Raw genomic sequence first — 18,213 nt, 5'->3', positions numbered from 1 at the left:
GCAGAAGTGTGACTGGTGAATGGGGTATAACCACTGCTGTGTTAAAAATAACAATACCAGACCAAAGTATTCAGGTTCACTCTGACATGAACAGTGAAAGTAAATTAGATACAGTATGTGCTACAAGCTATATTTCTGGGTTAGCTAGGAATGTTACACTGATGTGGTATTCCTCTCTGTAAGGCAATTGGAAAAATCGCAAGTGAATAATTAGGATTTTAATTAGTTTTCCTTCTTAAATAAAATTACTTTTATCTGTGGTTAATTGAGAATTAAAAGACTGCAGTTTAATGTAACGAGTAACTGAACTGAACAGTAACATTGATGACAAACACTATCAAGGACAGTTGCAAATTCATTAATTATTACCTAAGACTGGAAAATAACTGGGAAACTAAATGTTAAAATTAAAATGCAGGCCTTATACACTAAAGGCTTTATACCTCATAGCTGTGCCATCGGGGTATTAATGCATACCTGTTCAATCTGTTTGTATCACAGCATCAGCACGTCTTCTAACTGCCACACAGTATCAGAGTCTGAGGCTGCAGCTTTCGTATCTTCACAGCACTGCAGTTTGGAGAAGTCAGCGTCAGCAGCTCCTTCCAGCTGTACTGTCCCCTCAATGCTCACTTGAGTCCCTGCACAGTTCACCCACAGGGTTAATCATTAGACCTGTACCTAGATTTACTGAGTGTATAGAATGAATCCCCTTTGATAAAAACAAATCCCATCGATCAGAACCTTTGAACACCTTTGTATTCTGTTGGAGAATTTGTATAGTTCTGGAACAAACATTAAAGCTCCACAATGCCAAATGTGAACAATCCACACGATCTGCAATGTTACTATAGTATATTCTAACACACTAACACAGTGGAGGCTTTGTTAAAAAAAAAGGTGTCTTGTGTTGCTTCTGCTATATTTCCTCACCATCTAAGAAAGCTGTGTGGCGGCTGATGACATGTTTCAAGTTCTGTTTCAGGTCAATACATAAGTGAATTACTTTGCAGCTGATAATGGTGAGAGCAGCCAGGTGTGTCCAGCTGCAGGCTCCTGTTCGGCAAATCTTATGCATATGTGGATGAGGAAATACCACAAGAGTCTAACACACTCTGTAACAAACTGAATGGATAGTGCAGATAATCTCGATAAGAAAAATAGCTGAGCCTGTAAGATTAATATGAGTATCTTGCTTCCCTGTATTCTCTAGATACATTTAACAATATTTAAACATGTGGTCCTCAATGCAGACCTTGCAATTACGAAGTCATACCTCGTGGATGTTTTCAGAATTGATGGCAGCATCGTTGCTGCAGCGCAGAAAGAATAAACAGAGTCCCTTAAGACATGTCTCGGATAAATTGGCCTGAAACAGTCTCATTATTTGTGTTCCTTTTGCAGCTCTGGGAAAAACACTTGCTGCAATCTGGAATTAAATTTAAAAAGGCTTGGTTATTAAGGTTTAACATCTTTCCCTTCACAACTTTCAATCACTCCACAGAAAACAGCATTCTTATTGTTAATCAAGCTGCATGGGCTTCATACATATTTATATGTTGTACTTTTCTGAGCATCTTCTTAGATGTATATCATAAAACGAGGAGTCTGAGTCAAACTCTGGGAGAACATGAGAGAACCCTCACGTGGGCGGATCAGTGTTCACCCTGAACAATACAATAAGCTCTACACAGAGACAGCGTTTGATAGGAGTACTTTTTTAAGGCGAAGGGCCGTGTTAATTTCTTAAACTCCTGTGTCACATACCTATTCCTGGAACTTCACTCTCCTGGTAGATGAATGCGATTGTTTTACACCCTCCCTTGGCAAAGAAATTATCAAATGTTCCCAGCTGTAAGGAAAATAATAAACCTGAGCTACCTTTTCTGCAATGATATTAAATCCATCATTTCTATTCCGAGTTGCAAACCAGTTTATATATAATTATGGATAATTTATGGCAAATTACACCCGGAGCCAGACACTCATTAGTCAAAATCAACAAGAGCCATCTGGGGGCGTGTAATATGAATATGATATTGCAATTTAGAAAATGTTATACATTTTTCTGCCCAGTCAATATCACCACTTATAAACATGTTTAGTATTATTTATGAAGAATGTCTGCGTAGATTACTTTAGAACATTTATGGAATAGTTTTCCCTCCTTTTAATACAATTCTCAGTTGTGACATTTGCAATGAGACATTTGAACAGTCACATGGCTGCACACTGAGACACACTGCAGCACACTGAGACACACTACAGCACAATGAGACACTGCAGCACAATGAGATACAATACAGCACACTGAGACACTATACAGCACACTGACACACTGCAGCACACTGACACACTGCAGCACACTGAGACATACTACAGCACACTGAGACACAATACAGCACACTGAGACACTACAGCACACTGAGACACAATACAGCACACTGAGACACTGCAGCACACAGACATAATACAGCACACTGAGACACTGCATCACACTGAGACACACTACAGCAAACTGAGACACTGCAGCACACTGACACACTACAGCACACTGAGACACTACAGCACACTGAGACACTGCAGCACACTGAGACACAATACAGCACACTGAGACACTGCAGCACACAGACACAATACAGCACACTGACACACTACAGGAAACTGAGACACACTACAGCACACTGAGACACACTACAGCACACTGAGACACAATACAGCACACTGAGACACTGCATCACACTGAGACACACTACAGCAAACTGAGACACTGCAGCACACTGACACACTACAGCACACTGAGACACTGCAGCACACTGACACACTACAGCACACTGAGACACTACAGCACACTGAGACACAATACAGCACACTGAGACACTGCAGCACACAGACACAATACAGCACACTGACACACTACAGCACACTGAGACACAATACAGCACACTGAGACACTGCAGCACACTGAGACACAATACAGCACACTGAGACACTACAGCACACTGAGACACTGCATCACACTGAGACACACTACAGCAAACTGAGACACTGCAGCACACTGACACACTACAGCACACTGAGACACACTACAGCACACTGAGACACACTACAGCACACTGAGACACAATACAGCACACTGAGACACACTACAGCACACTGAGACACACTACAGCACACTGAGACACTGCATCACACTGAGACACACTACAGCAAACTGAGACACTGCAGCACACTGACACACTACAGCACACTGAGACACACTACAGCACACTGAGACACTGAGATACAATGCAGCACACTGAGACACTATACAGCACACTGACACACTACAGTACAATGAGACACTGCAGCACACAAACACAATACAGCACACTGAGACACAATACAGCACACTGAGACACTGCAGCACACTGAGACTCTGCAGCACACTGAGATACAATACAGCACACTGAGACACTATACAGCACACTGACACACTACAGTACAATGAGACACTGCAGCACACAAACACAATACAGCACACTGAGACACAATACAGCACACTGAGACACTGCAGCACACTGACACACTACAGCACACTGAGACACACTACAGCACACTGACACACTACAGCACAATGAGACACTGCAGCACACTGAGACACAATACAGCACACTGAGACACACTACAGCACACTGAGACACTGAGACACACTACAGCAAACTGAGACACTGCAGCACACTGACACACTACAGCACACTGAGACACTGCAGCACACTGACACACTACAGCACACTGAGACACTACAGCACACTGAGACACAATACAGCACACTGAGACACTGCAGCACACAGACACAATACAGCACACTGACACACTACAGCAAACTGAGACACACTACAGCACACTGAGACACACTACAGCACACTGAGACACAATACAGCACACTGAGACACTACAGCACACTGAGACACTGCATCACACTGAGACACACTACAGCAAACTGAGACACTGCAGCACACTGAGACACAATACAGCACACTGAGACACTACAGCACAATGAGACACTGCAGCACACTGAGACACAATACAGCACACTGAGACACTGCATCACACAGACACAATACAGCACACTGACACACTACAGCACACTGAGACACTGCAGCACACTGAGACACTGCAGCACACTGAGACACACTACAGCACACTGAGAAACTGCAGCACACTGAGACACTGCAGCACACTGAGACACACTACAGCACACTGAGAAACTGCAGCACACTGAGACAGTACAGCACACTGAGACACCGCAGCACACTGAGACACAGTACAGCACACTGAGACACTGCTGAACACTGAGACACTACAGCACACTGAGACACTGCAGCACACTGACACACTACAGCACACTGAGACACTGAGACACAATACAGCACACTGAGACACAATACAGCACACTGAGACACTGCTGAACACTGAGACACACTACAGCACACTGAGACACACTACAGCACACTGAGACACCGCAGCACACTGAGACACAGTACAGCACACTGAGACACTGCTGCACACTGACACACTACAGCACACTGAGACACACTACAGCACACTGACACACTACAGCACACTGAGACACTGCAGCACACTGAGACACAATACAGCACACTGAGACACACTACAGCACACTGAGACACTGAGACACAATACAGCACACTGAGACACAATACAGCACACTGAGACACTGCAGCACACAGACACAATACAGCACACTGACACACTACAGCACACTGAGACACAATACAGCACACTGAGACACTACAGCACACTGAGACACTGCATCACACTGAGACACACTACAGCAAACTGAGACACTGCAGCACACTGACACACTACAGCACACTGAGACACACTACAGCACACTGAGACACAATACAGCACACTGAGACACACTACAGCACACTGAGACACACTACAGCACACTGAGACACTGCATCACACTGAGACACACTACAGCAAACTGAGACACTGCAGCACACTGACACACTACAGCACACTGAGACACACTACAGCACACTGAGACACTGAGATACAATGCAGCACACTGAGACACTATACAGCACACTGACACACTACAGTACAATGAGACACTGCAGCACACAAACACAATACAGCACACTGAGACACAATACAGCACACTGAGACACTGCAGCACACTGAGACTCTGCAGCACACTGAGATACAATACAGCACACTGAGACACTACAGTACAATGAGACACTGCAGCACACAAACACAATACAGCACACTGAGACACAATACAGCACACTGAGACAGTGCAGCACACTGACACACTACAGCACACTGAGACACACTACAGCACACTGACACACTACAGCACAATGAGACACTGCAGCACACTGAGACACAATACAGCACACTGAGACGCACTACAGCACACTGAGACACTGAGACACAATACAGCACACTGAGACACTGCTGAACACTGAGACACACTACAGCACACTGAGACACACTACAGCAAACTGAGACACTGCAGCACACTGACACACTACAGCACACTGAGACACTGCAGCACACAGACACAATACAGCACACTGACACACTACAGCACAATGAGACACTGCAGCACACTGAGACACAATACAGCACACTGAGACACTGCAGCACACAGACACAATATAGCACACTGACACACTACAGCACACTGAGACACACTACAGCACAATGAGACACACTACAGCACACTGAGACACAATACAGCACACTGAGACACAATACAGCACACTGAGACACTACAGCACACTGAGACACTGCATCACACTGAGACACACTACAGCAAACTGAGACACTGCAGCACACTGACACACTACAGCACACTGAGACACTGAGATACAATACAGCACACTGAGACACTATACAGCACACTGACACACTACAGTACAATGAGACACAATACAGCACACTGAGACACTGCAGCACACAGACACAATACAGCACACTGACACACTACAGTACAATGAGACACTGCAGCACACAGACACAATACAGCACACTGAGACACTGCAGCACACTGAGACTCTGCAGCACACTGAGACACAATACAGCACACTGAGACACTGCAGCACACAGACACAATACAGCACACTGACACACTACAGCAAACTGAGACACACTACAGCACACTGAGACACACTACAGCACACTGAGACACAATACAGCACACTGAGACACTACAGCACACTGAGACACTGCATCACACTGAGACACACTACAGCAAACTGAGACACTGCAGCACACTGAGACACAATACAGCACACTGAGACACTACAGCACAATGAGACACTGCAGCACACTGAGACACAATACAGCACACTGAGACACTGCATCACACAGACACAATACAGCACACTGACACACTACAGCACACTGAGACACTGCAGCACACTGAGACACTGCAGCACACTGAGACACACTACAGCACACTGAGAAACTGCAGCACACTGAGACACTGCAGCACACTGAGACACACTACAGCACACTGAGAAACTGCAGCACACTGAGACAGTACAGCACACTGAGACACCGCAGCACACTGAGACACAGTACAGCACACTGAGACACTGCTGAACACTGAGACACTACAGCACACTGAGACACTGCAGCACACTGACACACTACAGCACACTGAGACACTGAGACACAATACAGCACACTGAGACACAATACAGCACACTGAGACACTGCTGAACACTGAGACACACTACAGCACACTGAGACACACTACAGCACACTGAGACACCGCAGCACACTGAGACACAGTACAGCACACTGAGACACTGCTGCACACTGACACACTACAGCACACTGAGACACACTACAGCACACTGACACACTACAGCACACTGAGACACTGCAGCACACTGAGACACAATACAGCACACTGAGACACACTACAGCACACTGAGACACTGAGACACAATACAGCACACTGAGACACAATACAGCACACTGAGACACTGCAGCACACAGACACAATACAGCACACTGACACACTACAGCACACTGAGACACAATACAGCACACTGAGACACTACAGCACACTGAGACACTGCATCACACTGAGACACACTACAGCAAACTGAGACACTGCAGCACACTGACACACTACAGCACACTGAGACACACTACAGCACACTGAGACACAATACAGCACACTGAGACACACTACAGCACACTGAGACACACTACAGCACACTGAGACACTGCATCACACTGAGACACACTACAGCAAACTGAGACACTGCAGCACACTGACACACTACAGCACACTGAGACACACTACAGCACACTGAGACACTGAGATACAATGCAGCACACTGAGACACTATACAGCACACTGACACACTACAGTACAATGAGACACTGCAGCACACAAACACAATACAGCACACTGAGACACAATACAGCACACTGAGACACTGCAGCACACTGAGACTCTGCAGCACACTGAGATACAATACAGCACACTGAGACACTACAGTACAATGAGACACTGCAGCACACAAACACAATACAGCACACTGAGACACAATACAGCACACTGAGACAGTGCAGCACACTGACACACTACAGCACACTGAGACACACTACAGCACACTGACACACTACAGCACAATGAGACACTGCAGCACACTGAGACACAATACAGCACACTGAGACGCACTACAGCACACTGAGACACTGAGACACAATACAGCACACTGAGACACTGCTGAACACTGAGACACACTACAGCACACTGAGACACACTACAGCAAACTGAGACACTGCAGCACACTGACACACTACAGCACACTGAGACACTGCAGCACACAGACACAATACAGCACACTGACACACTACAGCACAATGAGACACTGCAGCACACTGAGACACAATACAGCACACTGAGACACTGCAGCACACAGACACAATATAGCACACTGACACACTACAGCACACTGAGACACACTACAGCACAATGAGACACACTACAGCACACTGAGACACAATACAGCACACTGAGACACAATACAGCACACTGAGACACTACAGCACACTGAGACACTGCATCACACTGAGACACACTACAGCAAACTGAGACACTGCAGCACACTGACACACTACAGCACACTGAGACACTGAGATACAATACAGCACACTGAGACACTATACAGCACACTGACACACTACAGTACAATGAGACACAATACAGCACACTGAGACACTGCAGCACACAGACACAATACAGCACACTGACACACTACAGTACAATGAGACACTGCAGCACACAGACACAATACAGCACACTGAGACACTGCAGCACACTGAGACTCTGCAGCACACTGAGATACAATACAGCACACTGAGACACTATACAGCACACTGAGACACACTACAGCACACTGAGACACAATACAGCACACTGAGACACTACAGCACACTGAGACACTGCATCACACTGAGACACACTACAGCAAACTGAGACACTGCAGCACACTGACACACTACAGCACACTGAGACACACTACAGCACACTGAGACACAATACAGCACACTGAGACACTATACAGCACACTGACACAGTACAGCACACTGAGACACTGCTGCACACTGACACACTACAGCACACTGAGACACACTACAGCACACTGACACACTGCAGCACACTGAGACTCTGCAGCACACTGAGACACAATACAGCACACTGAGACACACTACAGCACACTGAGACACTGAGACACAATACAGCACACTGAGACACTATACAGCACACTGACACACTACAGTACAATGAGACACTGCAGCACACAGACACACTGCAGCACACTGAGACTCTGCAGCACACTGAGACACAATACAGCACACTGAGACACACTACAGCACACTGAGACACTGAGACACACTACAGCAAACTGAGACACTGCAGCACACTGACACACTACAGCACACTGAGACACTGCAGCACACTGACACACTACAGTACAATGAGACACTGCAGCACACAGACACAATACAGCACACTGAGACACTGCAGCACACTGAGACTCTGCAGCACACTGAGATACAATACAGCACACTGAGACACTATACAGCACACTGACACACTACAGTACAATGAGACACTGCAGCACACAGACACAATACAGCACACTGAGACACTGCAGCACACTGAGACTCTGCAGCACACTGAGATACAATACAGCACACTGAGACACACTACAGCACACTGAGACACAATACAGCACACTGAGACACTACAGTACAATGAGACACTGCAGCACACAAACACAATACAGCACACTGAGACACAATACAGCACACTGAGACACTGCAGCACAATGAGACACTACAGCACACTGAGACACACTACAGCACACTGACACACTGCAGCACACTGAGACACAATACAGCACACTGAGACACAATACAGCACACTGAGACACACTACAGCACACTGAGACACAATACAGCACACTGAGACACTGCAGCACAATGAGACACTGCAGCACACAGAGACACAATACAGCACACTGAGACACTGAGACACAATACAGCACACTGAGACACAATACAGCACACTGAGACACAGAGACACAATACAGCACACTGAGACACAATACAGCACACTGAGACACAGTACAGCACACTGAGACAAAATACAGCACACTGACACACTACAGCACAATGAGACACTGCAGCACATAGACACAATACAGGACACTGAGACACTGCAGCACACTGAGACACAATACAGCACACTGACACACTACAGTACAATGAGACACTGCAGCACATAGACACAATACAGCACACTGAGACACTGCAGCACAATGAGACACTACAGCAGACTGAGAAACTGCAGCACACTGACACACTACAGCACACTGAGACACACTACAGCACACTGAGACACAATACAGCACACTGAGACACTGCTGAACACTGAGACACACTACAGCACACTGAGACACACTACAGCACACTGAGACACCGCAGCACACTGAGACACAGTACAGCACACTGAGACACTACAGCACAATGAGACACTGCAGCACACTGAGACACAATACAGCACACTGAGACACACTACAGCACACTGAGACACTGAGACACAATACAGCACACTGAGACACAATACAGCACACTGAGACACTGCTGAACACTGAGACACACTACAGCACACTGAGACACACTACAGCAAACTGAGACACTGCAGCACACTGACACACTACAGCACACTGAGACACACTACAGCACACTGAGACACTGCAGCACACAGACACAATACAGCACACTGACACACTACAGCACAATGAGACACTGCAGCACACTGAGACACAATACAGCACACTGAGACACTACAGCACAATGAGACACTGCAGCACACTGAGACACAATACAGCACACTGAGACACAATACAGCACACTGAGACACTACAGCACAATGAGACACTATACAGCACACTGAGACACTGAGACACAATACAGCACACTGAGACACAGAGACACAATACAGCACACTGAGACACAATACAGCACACTGAGACACAGTACAGCACACTGAGACACTGCAGCACACTGAGACAAAATACAGCACACTGACACACTACAGCACAATGAGACACTGCAGCACATAGACACAATACAGGACACTGAGACACTGCAGCACACTGAGACACAATACAGCACACTGACACACTACAGTACAATGAGACACTGCAGCACATAGACACAATACAGCACACTGAGACACAATACAGCACACTGAGACACAATACAGCACACTGAGACACTACAGCAGACTGAGAAACTGCAGCACACTGACACACTACAGCACACTGAGACACACTACAGCACACTGAGACACAATACAGCACACTGAGACACTGCTGAACACTGAGACACACTACAGCACACTGAGACACCGCAGCACACTGAGACACAGTACAGCACACTGAGACACTACAGCACAATGAGACACTGCAGCACACTGAGACACAATACAGCACACTGAGACACACTACAGCACACTGAGACACTGAGACACAATACAGCACACTGAGACACAATACAGCACACTGAGACACTGCTGAACACTGAGACACACTACAGCAAACTGAGACACTGCAGCACACTGACACACTACAGCACACTGAGACACACTACAGCACACTGAGACACTGCAGCACACAGACACAATACAGCACACTGACACACTACAGCACAATGAGACACTGCAGCACACTGAGACACTGCAGCACACAGACACAATACAGCACACTGACACACTACAGCACACTGAGACACACTACAGCACAATGAGACACACTACAGCAAACTGAGACACTGCAGCACACTGACACACTACAGCACACTGAGACACACTACAGCACACTGAGACACAATACAGCACACTGAGACACTACAGCACACTGAGACACTGCATCACACTGAGACACACTACAGCAAACTGAGACACTGCAGCACACTGACACACTACAGCACACTGAGACACACTACAGCACACTGAGACACTGAGATACAATACAGCACACTGAGACACTATACAGCACACTGACACACTACAGTACAATGAGACACTGCAGCACACAGACACAATACAGCACACTGAGACACTGCAGCACACTGAGACTCTGCAGCACACTGAGATACAATACAGCACACTGAGACACTATACAGCACACTGACACACTACAGTACAATGAGACACTGCAGCACACAAACACAATACAGCACACTGAGACACAATACAGCACACTGAGACACTGCAGCACACTGACACACTACAGCACACTGAGACACACTACAGCACACTGACACACTACAGCACACTGAGACACAATACAGCACACTGAGACACAATACAGCACACTGAGACACTTCAGCACACAGACACAATACAGCACACTGACACACTACAGCACACTGAGACACACTACAGCACAATGAGACACACTACAGCACACTGAGACACAATACAGCACACTGAGACACAATACAGCACACTGAGACACTACAGCACACTGAGACACTGCATCACACTGAGACACACTACAGCAAACTGAGACACTGCAGCACACTGACACACTACAGCACACTGAGACATACTACAGCACACTGAGACACAATACAGCACACTGAGACACAATACAGCACACTGAGACACACTACAGCACACTGAGACACAATACAGCACACTGAGACACTGCATCACACTGAGACACTACAGCAAACTGAGACACTGCAGCACACTGACACACTACAGCACACTGAGACACACTACAGCACACTGAGACACTGAGATACAATACAGCACACTGAGACACTATACAGCACACTGACACACTACAGTACAATGAGACACTGCAGCACACTGAGACACAATACAGCACACTGAGACACTGCAGCACACTGACACACTACAGCACACTGAGACACAATACAGCACACTGAGACACTGCAGCACACTGACACACTACAGCACACTGAGACACACTACAGCACACTGACACACTGCAGCACACTGAGACACAATACAGCACACTGAGACACTACAGTACAATGAGACACTGCAGCACACAAACACAATACAGCACACTGAGACACAATACAGCACACTGAGACTGCAGCACACTGACACACTACAGCACACTGAGACACACTACAGCACACTGACACACTGCAGCACACTGAGACACAATACAGCACACTGAGACACAATACAGCACACTGAGACACTGCAGCACACTGAGACACACTACAGCACACTGAGACACAATACAGCACACTGAGACACACTACAGCACAATGAGACACTGCAGCACACTGAGACACACTACAGCACACTGAGACACACTACAGCACACTGAGACACAATACAGCACACTGAGACACAGAGACACAATACAGCACACTGAGACACAATACAGCACACTGAGACACAGTAGAGCACACTGAGACACTGCAGCACACTGAGACAAAATACAGCACACTGACACACTACAGCACAATGAGACACTGCAGCACATAGACACAATACAGCACACTGAGACACAATACAGCACACTGAGACACTGCAGCACAATGAGACACTACAGCAGACTGAGAAACTGCAGCACACTGACACACTACAGCACACTGAGACACACTACAGCACACTGAGACACAATACAGCACACTGAGACACAATACAGCACACTGACACACTACAGTACAATGAGACACTGCAGCACACAGACACAATACAGCACACTGAGACACAATACAGCACACTGAGACACTACAGCACACTGAGACACTGCATCACACTGAGACACTATACAGCACACTGACACACTACAGTACAATGAGACACTGCAGCACACAGACACAATACAGCACACTGAGACACAATACAGCACACTGAGACACTGCAGCACAATGAGACACTACAGCAGACTGAGAAACTGCAGCACACTGACACACTACAGTACAATGAGACACTGCAGCACACAGACACAATACAGCACACTGAGACACACTACAGCACACTGAGACAGTACAGCACAGTAAACTTCAACCATGTGCTGTGTAGATGGCTAAATTAAATGTGGAATGTGCTAAAAAAAACACTTCTTACTCGATATTTTAAATGTATGTGAAATGAACATGGTGTACAAGAATCTGCTTCAGCAGTCTGAGATGGTGCTCACCATGAAAAGGCAGTATGTAAACATATTAATAAATTGATGAAGTGTCAACCTCTAGGCATCATTCAGATTAGACAGCTCTTTAAGACACACATCTATCATGACACAGCTGTCACAGATGGAGTGTCGAGTACGAAGTCCTCCACAGTGGCCTGGTCCATCGCAAGCCTGTGGCTAAAATACCCAGGATGGACTTGTGTGCTGGAGTCAGCTTCACCCTGCGGGCCTCCCTCTCTTCCTTATACCTGGCCTGGAAAAAACAAGCAAAAGACTTGGGCATCAGGGAACTGATAGAGACATGAGAGATTGGAAAAATGTTTTCTCCCTCTGTATATATATATATATATATATATATATACACACACACTTAAAATTTATGATGACTATTTATTTACACACATATAAATTATTATTAACATAGCTAGCCTATCTGTACAGTTTTTGCTACTTACACTTGAAAACGTCATCACGGACTGTATTTCTAGTTGACACAATCTCATATTTTGAAAACATGTCTAGCAGGAACTTCATTTGCATAAAAACAAATCCAATAGCTGGAATAACATCTATATTACAATCAATCTCCAAAACATGCACCTCATAATTGCACTTAAGTGTCAAAAATTAAAATCCACATGCAAATTAAAAATAGCTTCATGGTATTTGTGAATGCAATTTATGAAAGTACCATAGTCGGCTCTTTTAATATACTCCTAGATTAAGATTTAAGCATGTTTGAGTGTATGTGCATGTGTGCATACATGTACATTATTATTCATTTATATTCGTATATTTTAGCTGACTTACCCAGAGCATCGTATGTACGAGCATGGTCTCGTAGTTTTTACAAATGCATTTTACAGAATACATATTTTATTTTTCTAGATGATTTAAACAAGGGTAAACAAATGTGGCGCACACACTTGTGCTGTTTAAGTCACACTTGTTTAAGTTCCGTTAGTGTTACAAGCAGTTACAATTAGATAGTTAAAGATGCAAGAATACATACATACAAAAACAGCCACAATAGGGAGCAGCAAGTGAGATGACACGCTGGGTGCGCAAAGGTTTGACGTTTCTGGCGCCTGGAGGCTACCTGTGCAGTTGCAGCTCGGCCTGGCAGCCGCCTACACGGTACACCTCTCCGCCGAGTCAGGGCACATTCCTCTGCGCCTGCCCCGCGATCCCTCCCCGTCCTGGATCCGCCTGTGGGCGAATGCACCGCTCCCTGTTTGCTCTGCCTGGACTCGCCGCCCGTCGCTGTCTGTACGCCCGCTTCACTTCCCAGACCCCCGTCCCGCACAGCACCATGGCCGAGGAAGGGCTCTCCAACGACGCGGTGGCAAAATGCTGCAAGGAGGCATCCCCCATAACCAAGGTGAGACTCCCGCAGAGCGACGACTGTGCGCCGGGTCCGAGCTCGAAATCAAGCCCGGGGACTGTGTGCGAAGTTTGAAGGGAGGACAGGCCACGCTGCCGTTTTGAAAAGTACTGTTTATTTAAAATGTGTCTGCGTGGCATGAATACGTGTCTCTGTGTCTTTCGCATATATTTTACCTGACGCTTAATGTGTGGTTTGCAAAGTGTGTCAGCGTACACGTCCTTATTAAAACTAATTTTAACTGGGAATAAAACGCTCGCAAGATATCCACGTCAGTTTATTGACGGCTGAGCCGTGAGCATGAGGTTAAAAAGCCCCGGGAGGCCGGAGACTATACGGTGATCAGGAGATGATACGTTTTGCTATAATAATAATAATAATAATAATATTTCTGATATCAGAGCAATACAAAGTGCAATAATACAGTGCAATACAATAATAGAGTGCAGTTCAGGCATAATACATTTTACAAATTTAGAATTTAGAATTTAAAGTATGCAATATATAAGGTCTTACATCCTGGATTGTAAAAGCTGATAAGTGCAGACAAGATGTTAAGTCAAAGTTAAGAACTAAGGGAGAGGGAGCATAGGGGAAATATAAACAATGCAAGTGCTATAGATGCAAAGGCAAGAGTATGACAAAACATTGTATAAATGCAATCTTACAGGAGAATGAAAGACTAAATTACAAGTAGAGTCTGAAAAGATGTGTCTTGAGACTCTGCCGTTTTGACATCAGTGGGAAGGTTGTTCCACCACTATAGAGGTGAGACACCAACATACTGTCTCTTACATAACCAGACACCGTTGTGTAAAGACAGTCTACAGTGTATGCTATGGTTTAGATTGGGTGATAGCAGTAATACTTGTTGAATTTTGTAATGGACAAATCAACCCAGGCACTTAGCAGATAGTACAATATTCTTAATTTTAGAGAATCACCTCTCTAATTCAACCAGTTATAAACTATGGATCTGAAATTACTTATTACTCCGTACAACTGTTTTGAAAACTTGATGTAACTTATGTCCGCCTTTTTAAACAAGTTCCTCATGGGGTTATAAGTTAATTGTTTTTAATGTGAGTCACTTTTCAGTAAAATCATAATAACAAAAGCAAAAAGAAGAAATCGGAACAATGATCACAGTAGTATGCAATGCTGTATTGACATTATTGCATAAGAGCGGTGTGTTTGTTAGGCACCGTTGCTGTGAGGGAATGGGCGCAGTGGGAGCAGCAGCAGCGCAGTCACTGACTTTCACATGCAGTTGGCCTCTAAAACAGGAGAGCGCCCACTGCAGCCTCTATTTTGGACCCGGTCTTCTGCAGCAGCAGTCGCTCTGTCATAGCTGTGCCTTCTGTCTGTGTAGCTGAGGCTTGGCTGTGGTGTAGAAACCCTTCAATCCTTCCCCCTGACAGGCTGTCTTTGTTGCAGGACTTCATGATGCAGCAGACCATGCTCAGGGTGAAGGACCCAAAGAAATCATTGGACTTCTACACCAGCATCCTGGGCATGACGTGAGTCTTTGTCACCGTCTGTCTCTGCATGTGTCTGTCTCTCTCTCTGTCTCTCTCTCTCGATCGATCAGTATCTCACTCTGTCCATCTGTCTCTGCCTCAGCCTGCTGCAGAAGTTTGATTTCCCCTCCATGCGTTTCACTCTGTACTTCCTGGGTTACGAGGATAAGAAGGAGATTCCCGGGGATGTGAAGGAGAGAACGGCCTGGACCTTCTCCCGCCGAGCCACCATCGAGCTCACACAGTAAGTAACGGTGTCCTACCCTGTAACACACGGTCTCGACGCCTGTTGGTCTGCATGTCCTTCTGACTGTCTGCCCTCCTGTCCTGCAGCAACTGGGGCACTGAGTCTGAAGAGAACCAGTCGTATCACAATGGCAACACGGACCCGCGCGGCTTTGGTGAGTGACCCCCAGGCTGACTTTAACTGACCCCACCTCTCTGTACAGTTACATAAATTGACCCCCACCTCCCTCTCCCTTACAGGCCACATTGGGATCGCAGTGCCTGATGTGTACGCGGCCTGTAAGATGTTCGAGGAGCATGGAGTGACATTCGTCAAGAAACCAGACGATGGTACGCACCGCTGCCTCTCCCCCACCCTCCTGAACTGACAGTCCCATACACTGTTCTGCACTGTGCACTGCTGCATTGCCTTACTCCCCCTATTTTTTCCTCAGGTAAAATGAAAGGTCTGGCATTCATACAGGACCCTGATGGATACTGGATTGAGATTCTCAGCCCAAACAACATGGTCTCCATCACTGCGTAGACTGAGAGAAGAATATAGGGGGGATAATTGGGGTTAGGAAGCATGGGGGGGGGAAATGGGTGCAGGAGAACATAGGTTGTTAAAAGAGAGCACACTGGAAGAGGAGGAGGAGAAGAATTAGAAGAGGAGAAGGCAGGGAAGGGAAGGGGAAAGGAAGGATGGATGGATGGAGGGAGGGAGGGGTGGAGGGAGGGAGGGGGTGCCAGGCAGTCTGCTCCAGTTGCACTAGGGGGAGCTGGAACCAGGACAGTCTGCACACTGGGCAAGGAGGCTGTGGAGCAGTGGAGCGCTGTAGCTGGTGTTGTAGACCAGCCATGATCCAGCTGCTCAGTGTGGCTCAGCCCTGGCCTGTACCCCACCCTGTCCTGAAGCCCTGCAGCAGCACCGCTGTACAGTAAAGACTCATACCAACACCACCACCGCTGCTGTCTGGACTCTGTGCTTTATTTCTGTTATTATGTATTTCCTGTGATGCTGGAGGAGTAGAAGTACAACGTGATTTAGTAAGTGTCAGTCGGTCAACTAGGGCTGGAGTTCAGAGCTCCCTGCTTCTGGAGTCTCGTAATGTCTCTTGCCAATCCCGCAGGGGTCCACACAGGCGAGGGACACAGGAATGTGGTTGGGTTGCTTTTCCCTGGTCCCATCCTGGGAGTGTGTCTCTCAGTGGGTGGGCTGTTGAAAGAGGAGCTGGGCTGTGCTGGCTGTGAGCCCATCCAGAGGGTGTGAGGAGCAGATGACAGTGTTGTATTACTGCACCACAGAGTTCAGTACAGCACACACCACAGAGAC

The 18,213-nt window shown here is 46.6% G+C and overlaps 1 protein-coding gene across 1 annotated transcript; it reads left to right on the top strand.

Annotated features, from left to right (window-relative positions):
- The first annotated feature begins 14,781 nt into the window (after positions 1–14,781).
- Positions 14,782–17,843, top strand: glo1 (glyoxalase 1). Its single transcript, XM_066702925.1, has 6 exons — positions 14,782–15,129; positions 16,570–16,652; positions 16,756–16,896; positions 16,986–17,053; positions 17,139–17,228; positions 17,333–17,843. The coding sequence occupies exons 1-6, from the start codon at positions 14,797–14,799 to the stop codon at positions 17,422–17,424; spliced, it is 807 nt and encodes a 268-aa protein (XP_066559022.1). The 5' UTR covers positions 14,782–14,796; the 3' UTR covers positions 17,425–17,843.
- Positions 17,844–18,213: the final 370 nt, after the last annotated feature.

Source organism: Amia ocellicauda, chromosome 1, assembly GCF_036373705.1.
Source record: "Amia ocellicauda isolate fAmiCal2 chromosome 1, fAmiCal2.hap1, whole genome shotgun sequence".
NCBI lineage: Eukaryota > Metazoa > Chordata > Actinopteri > Amiiformes > Amiidae > Amia > Amia ocellicauda.
This window is presented reverse-complemented; position numbering and strand designations above follow the sequence as displayed.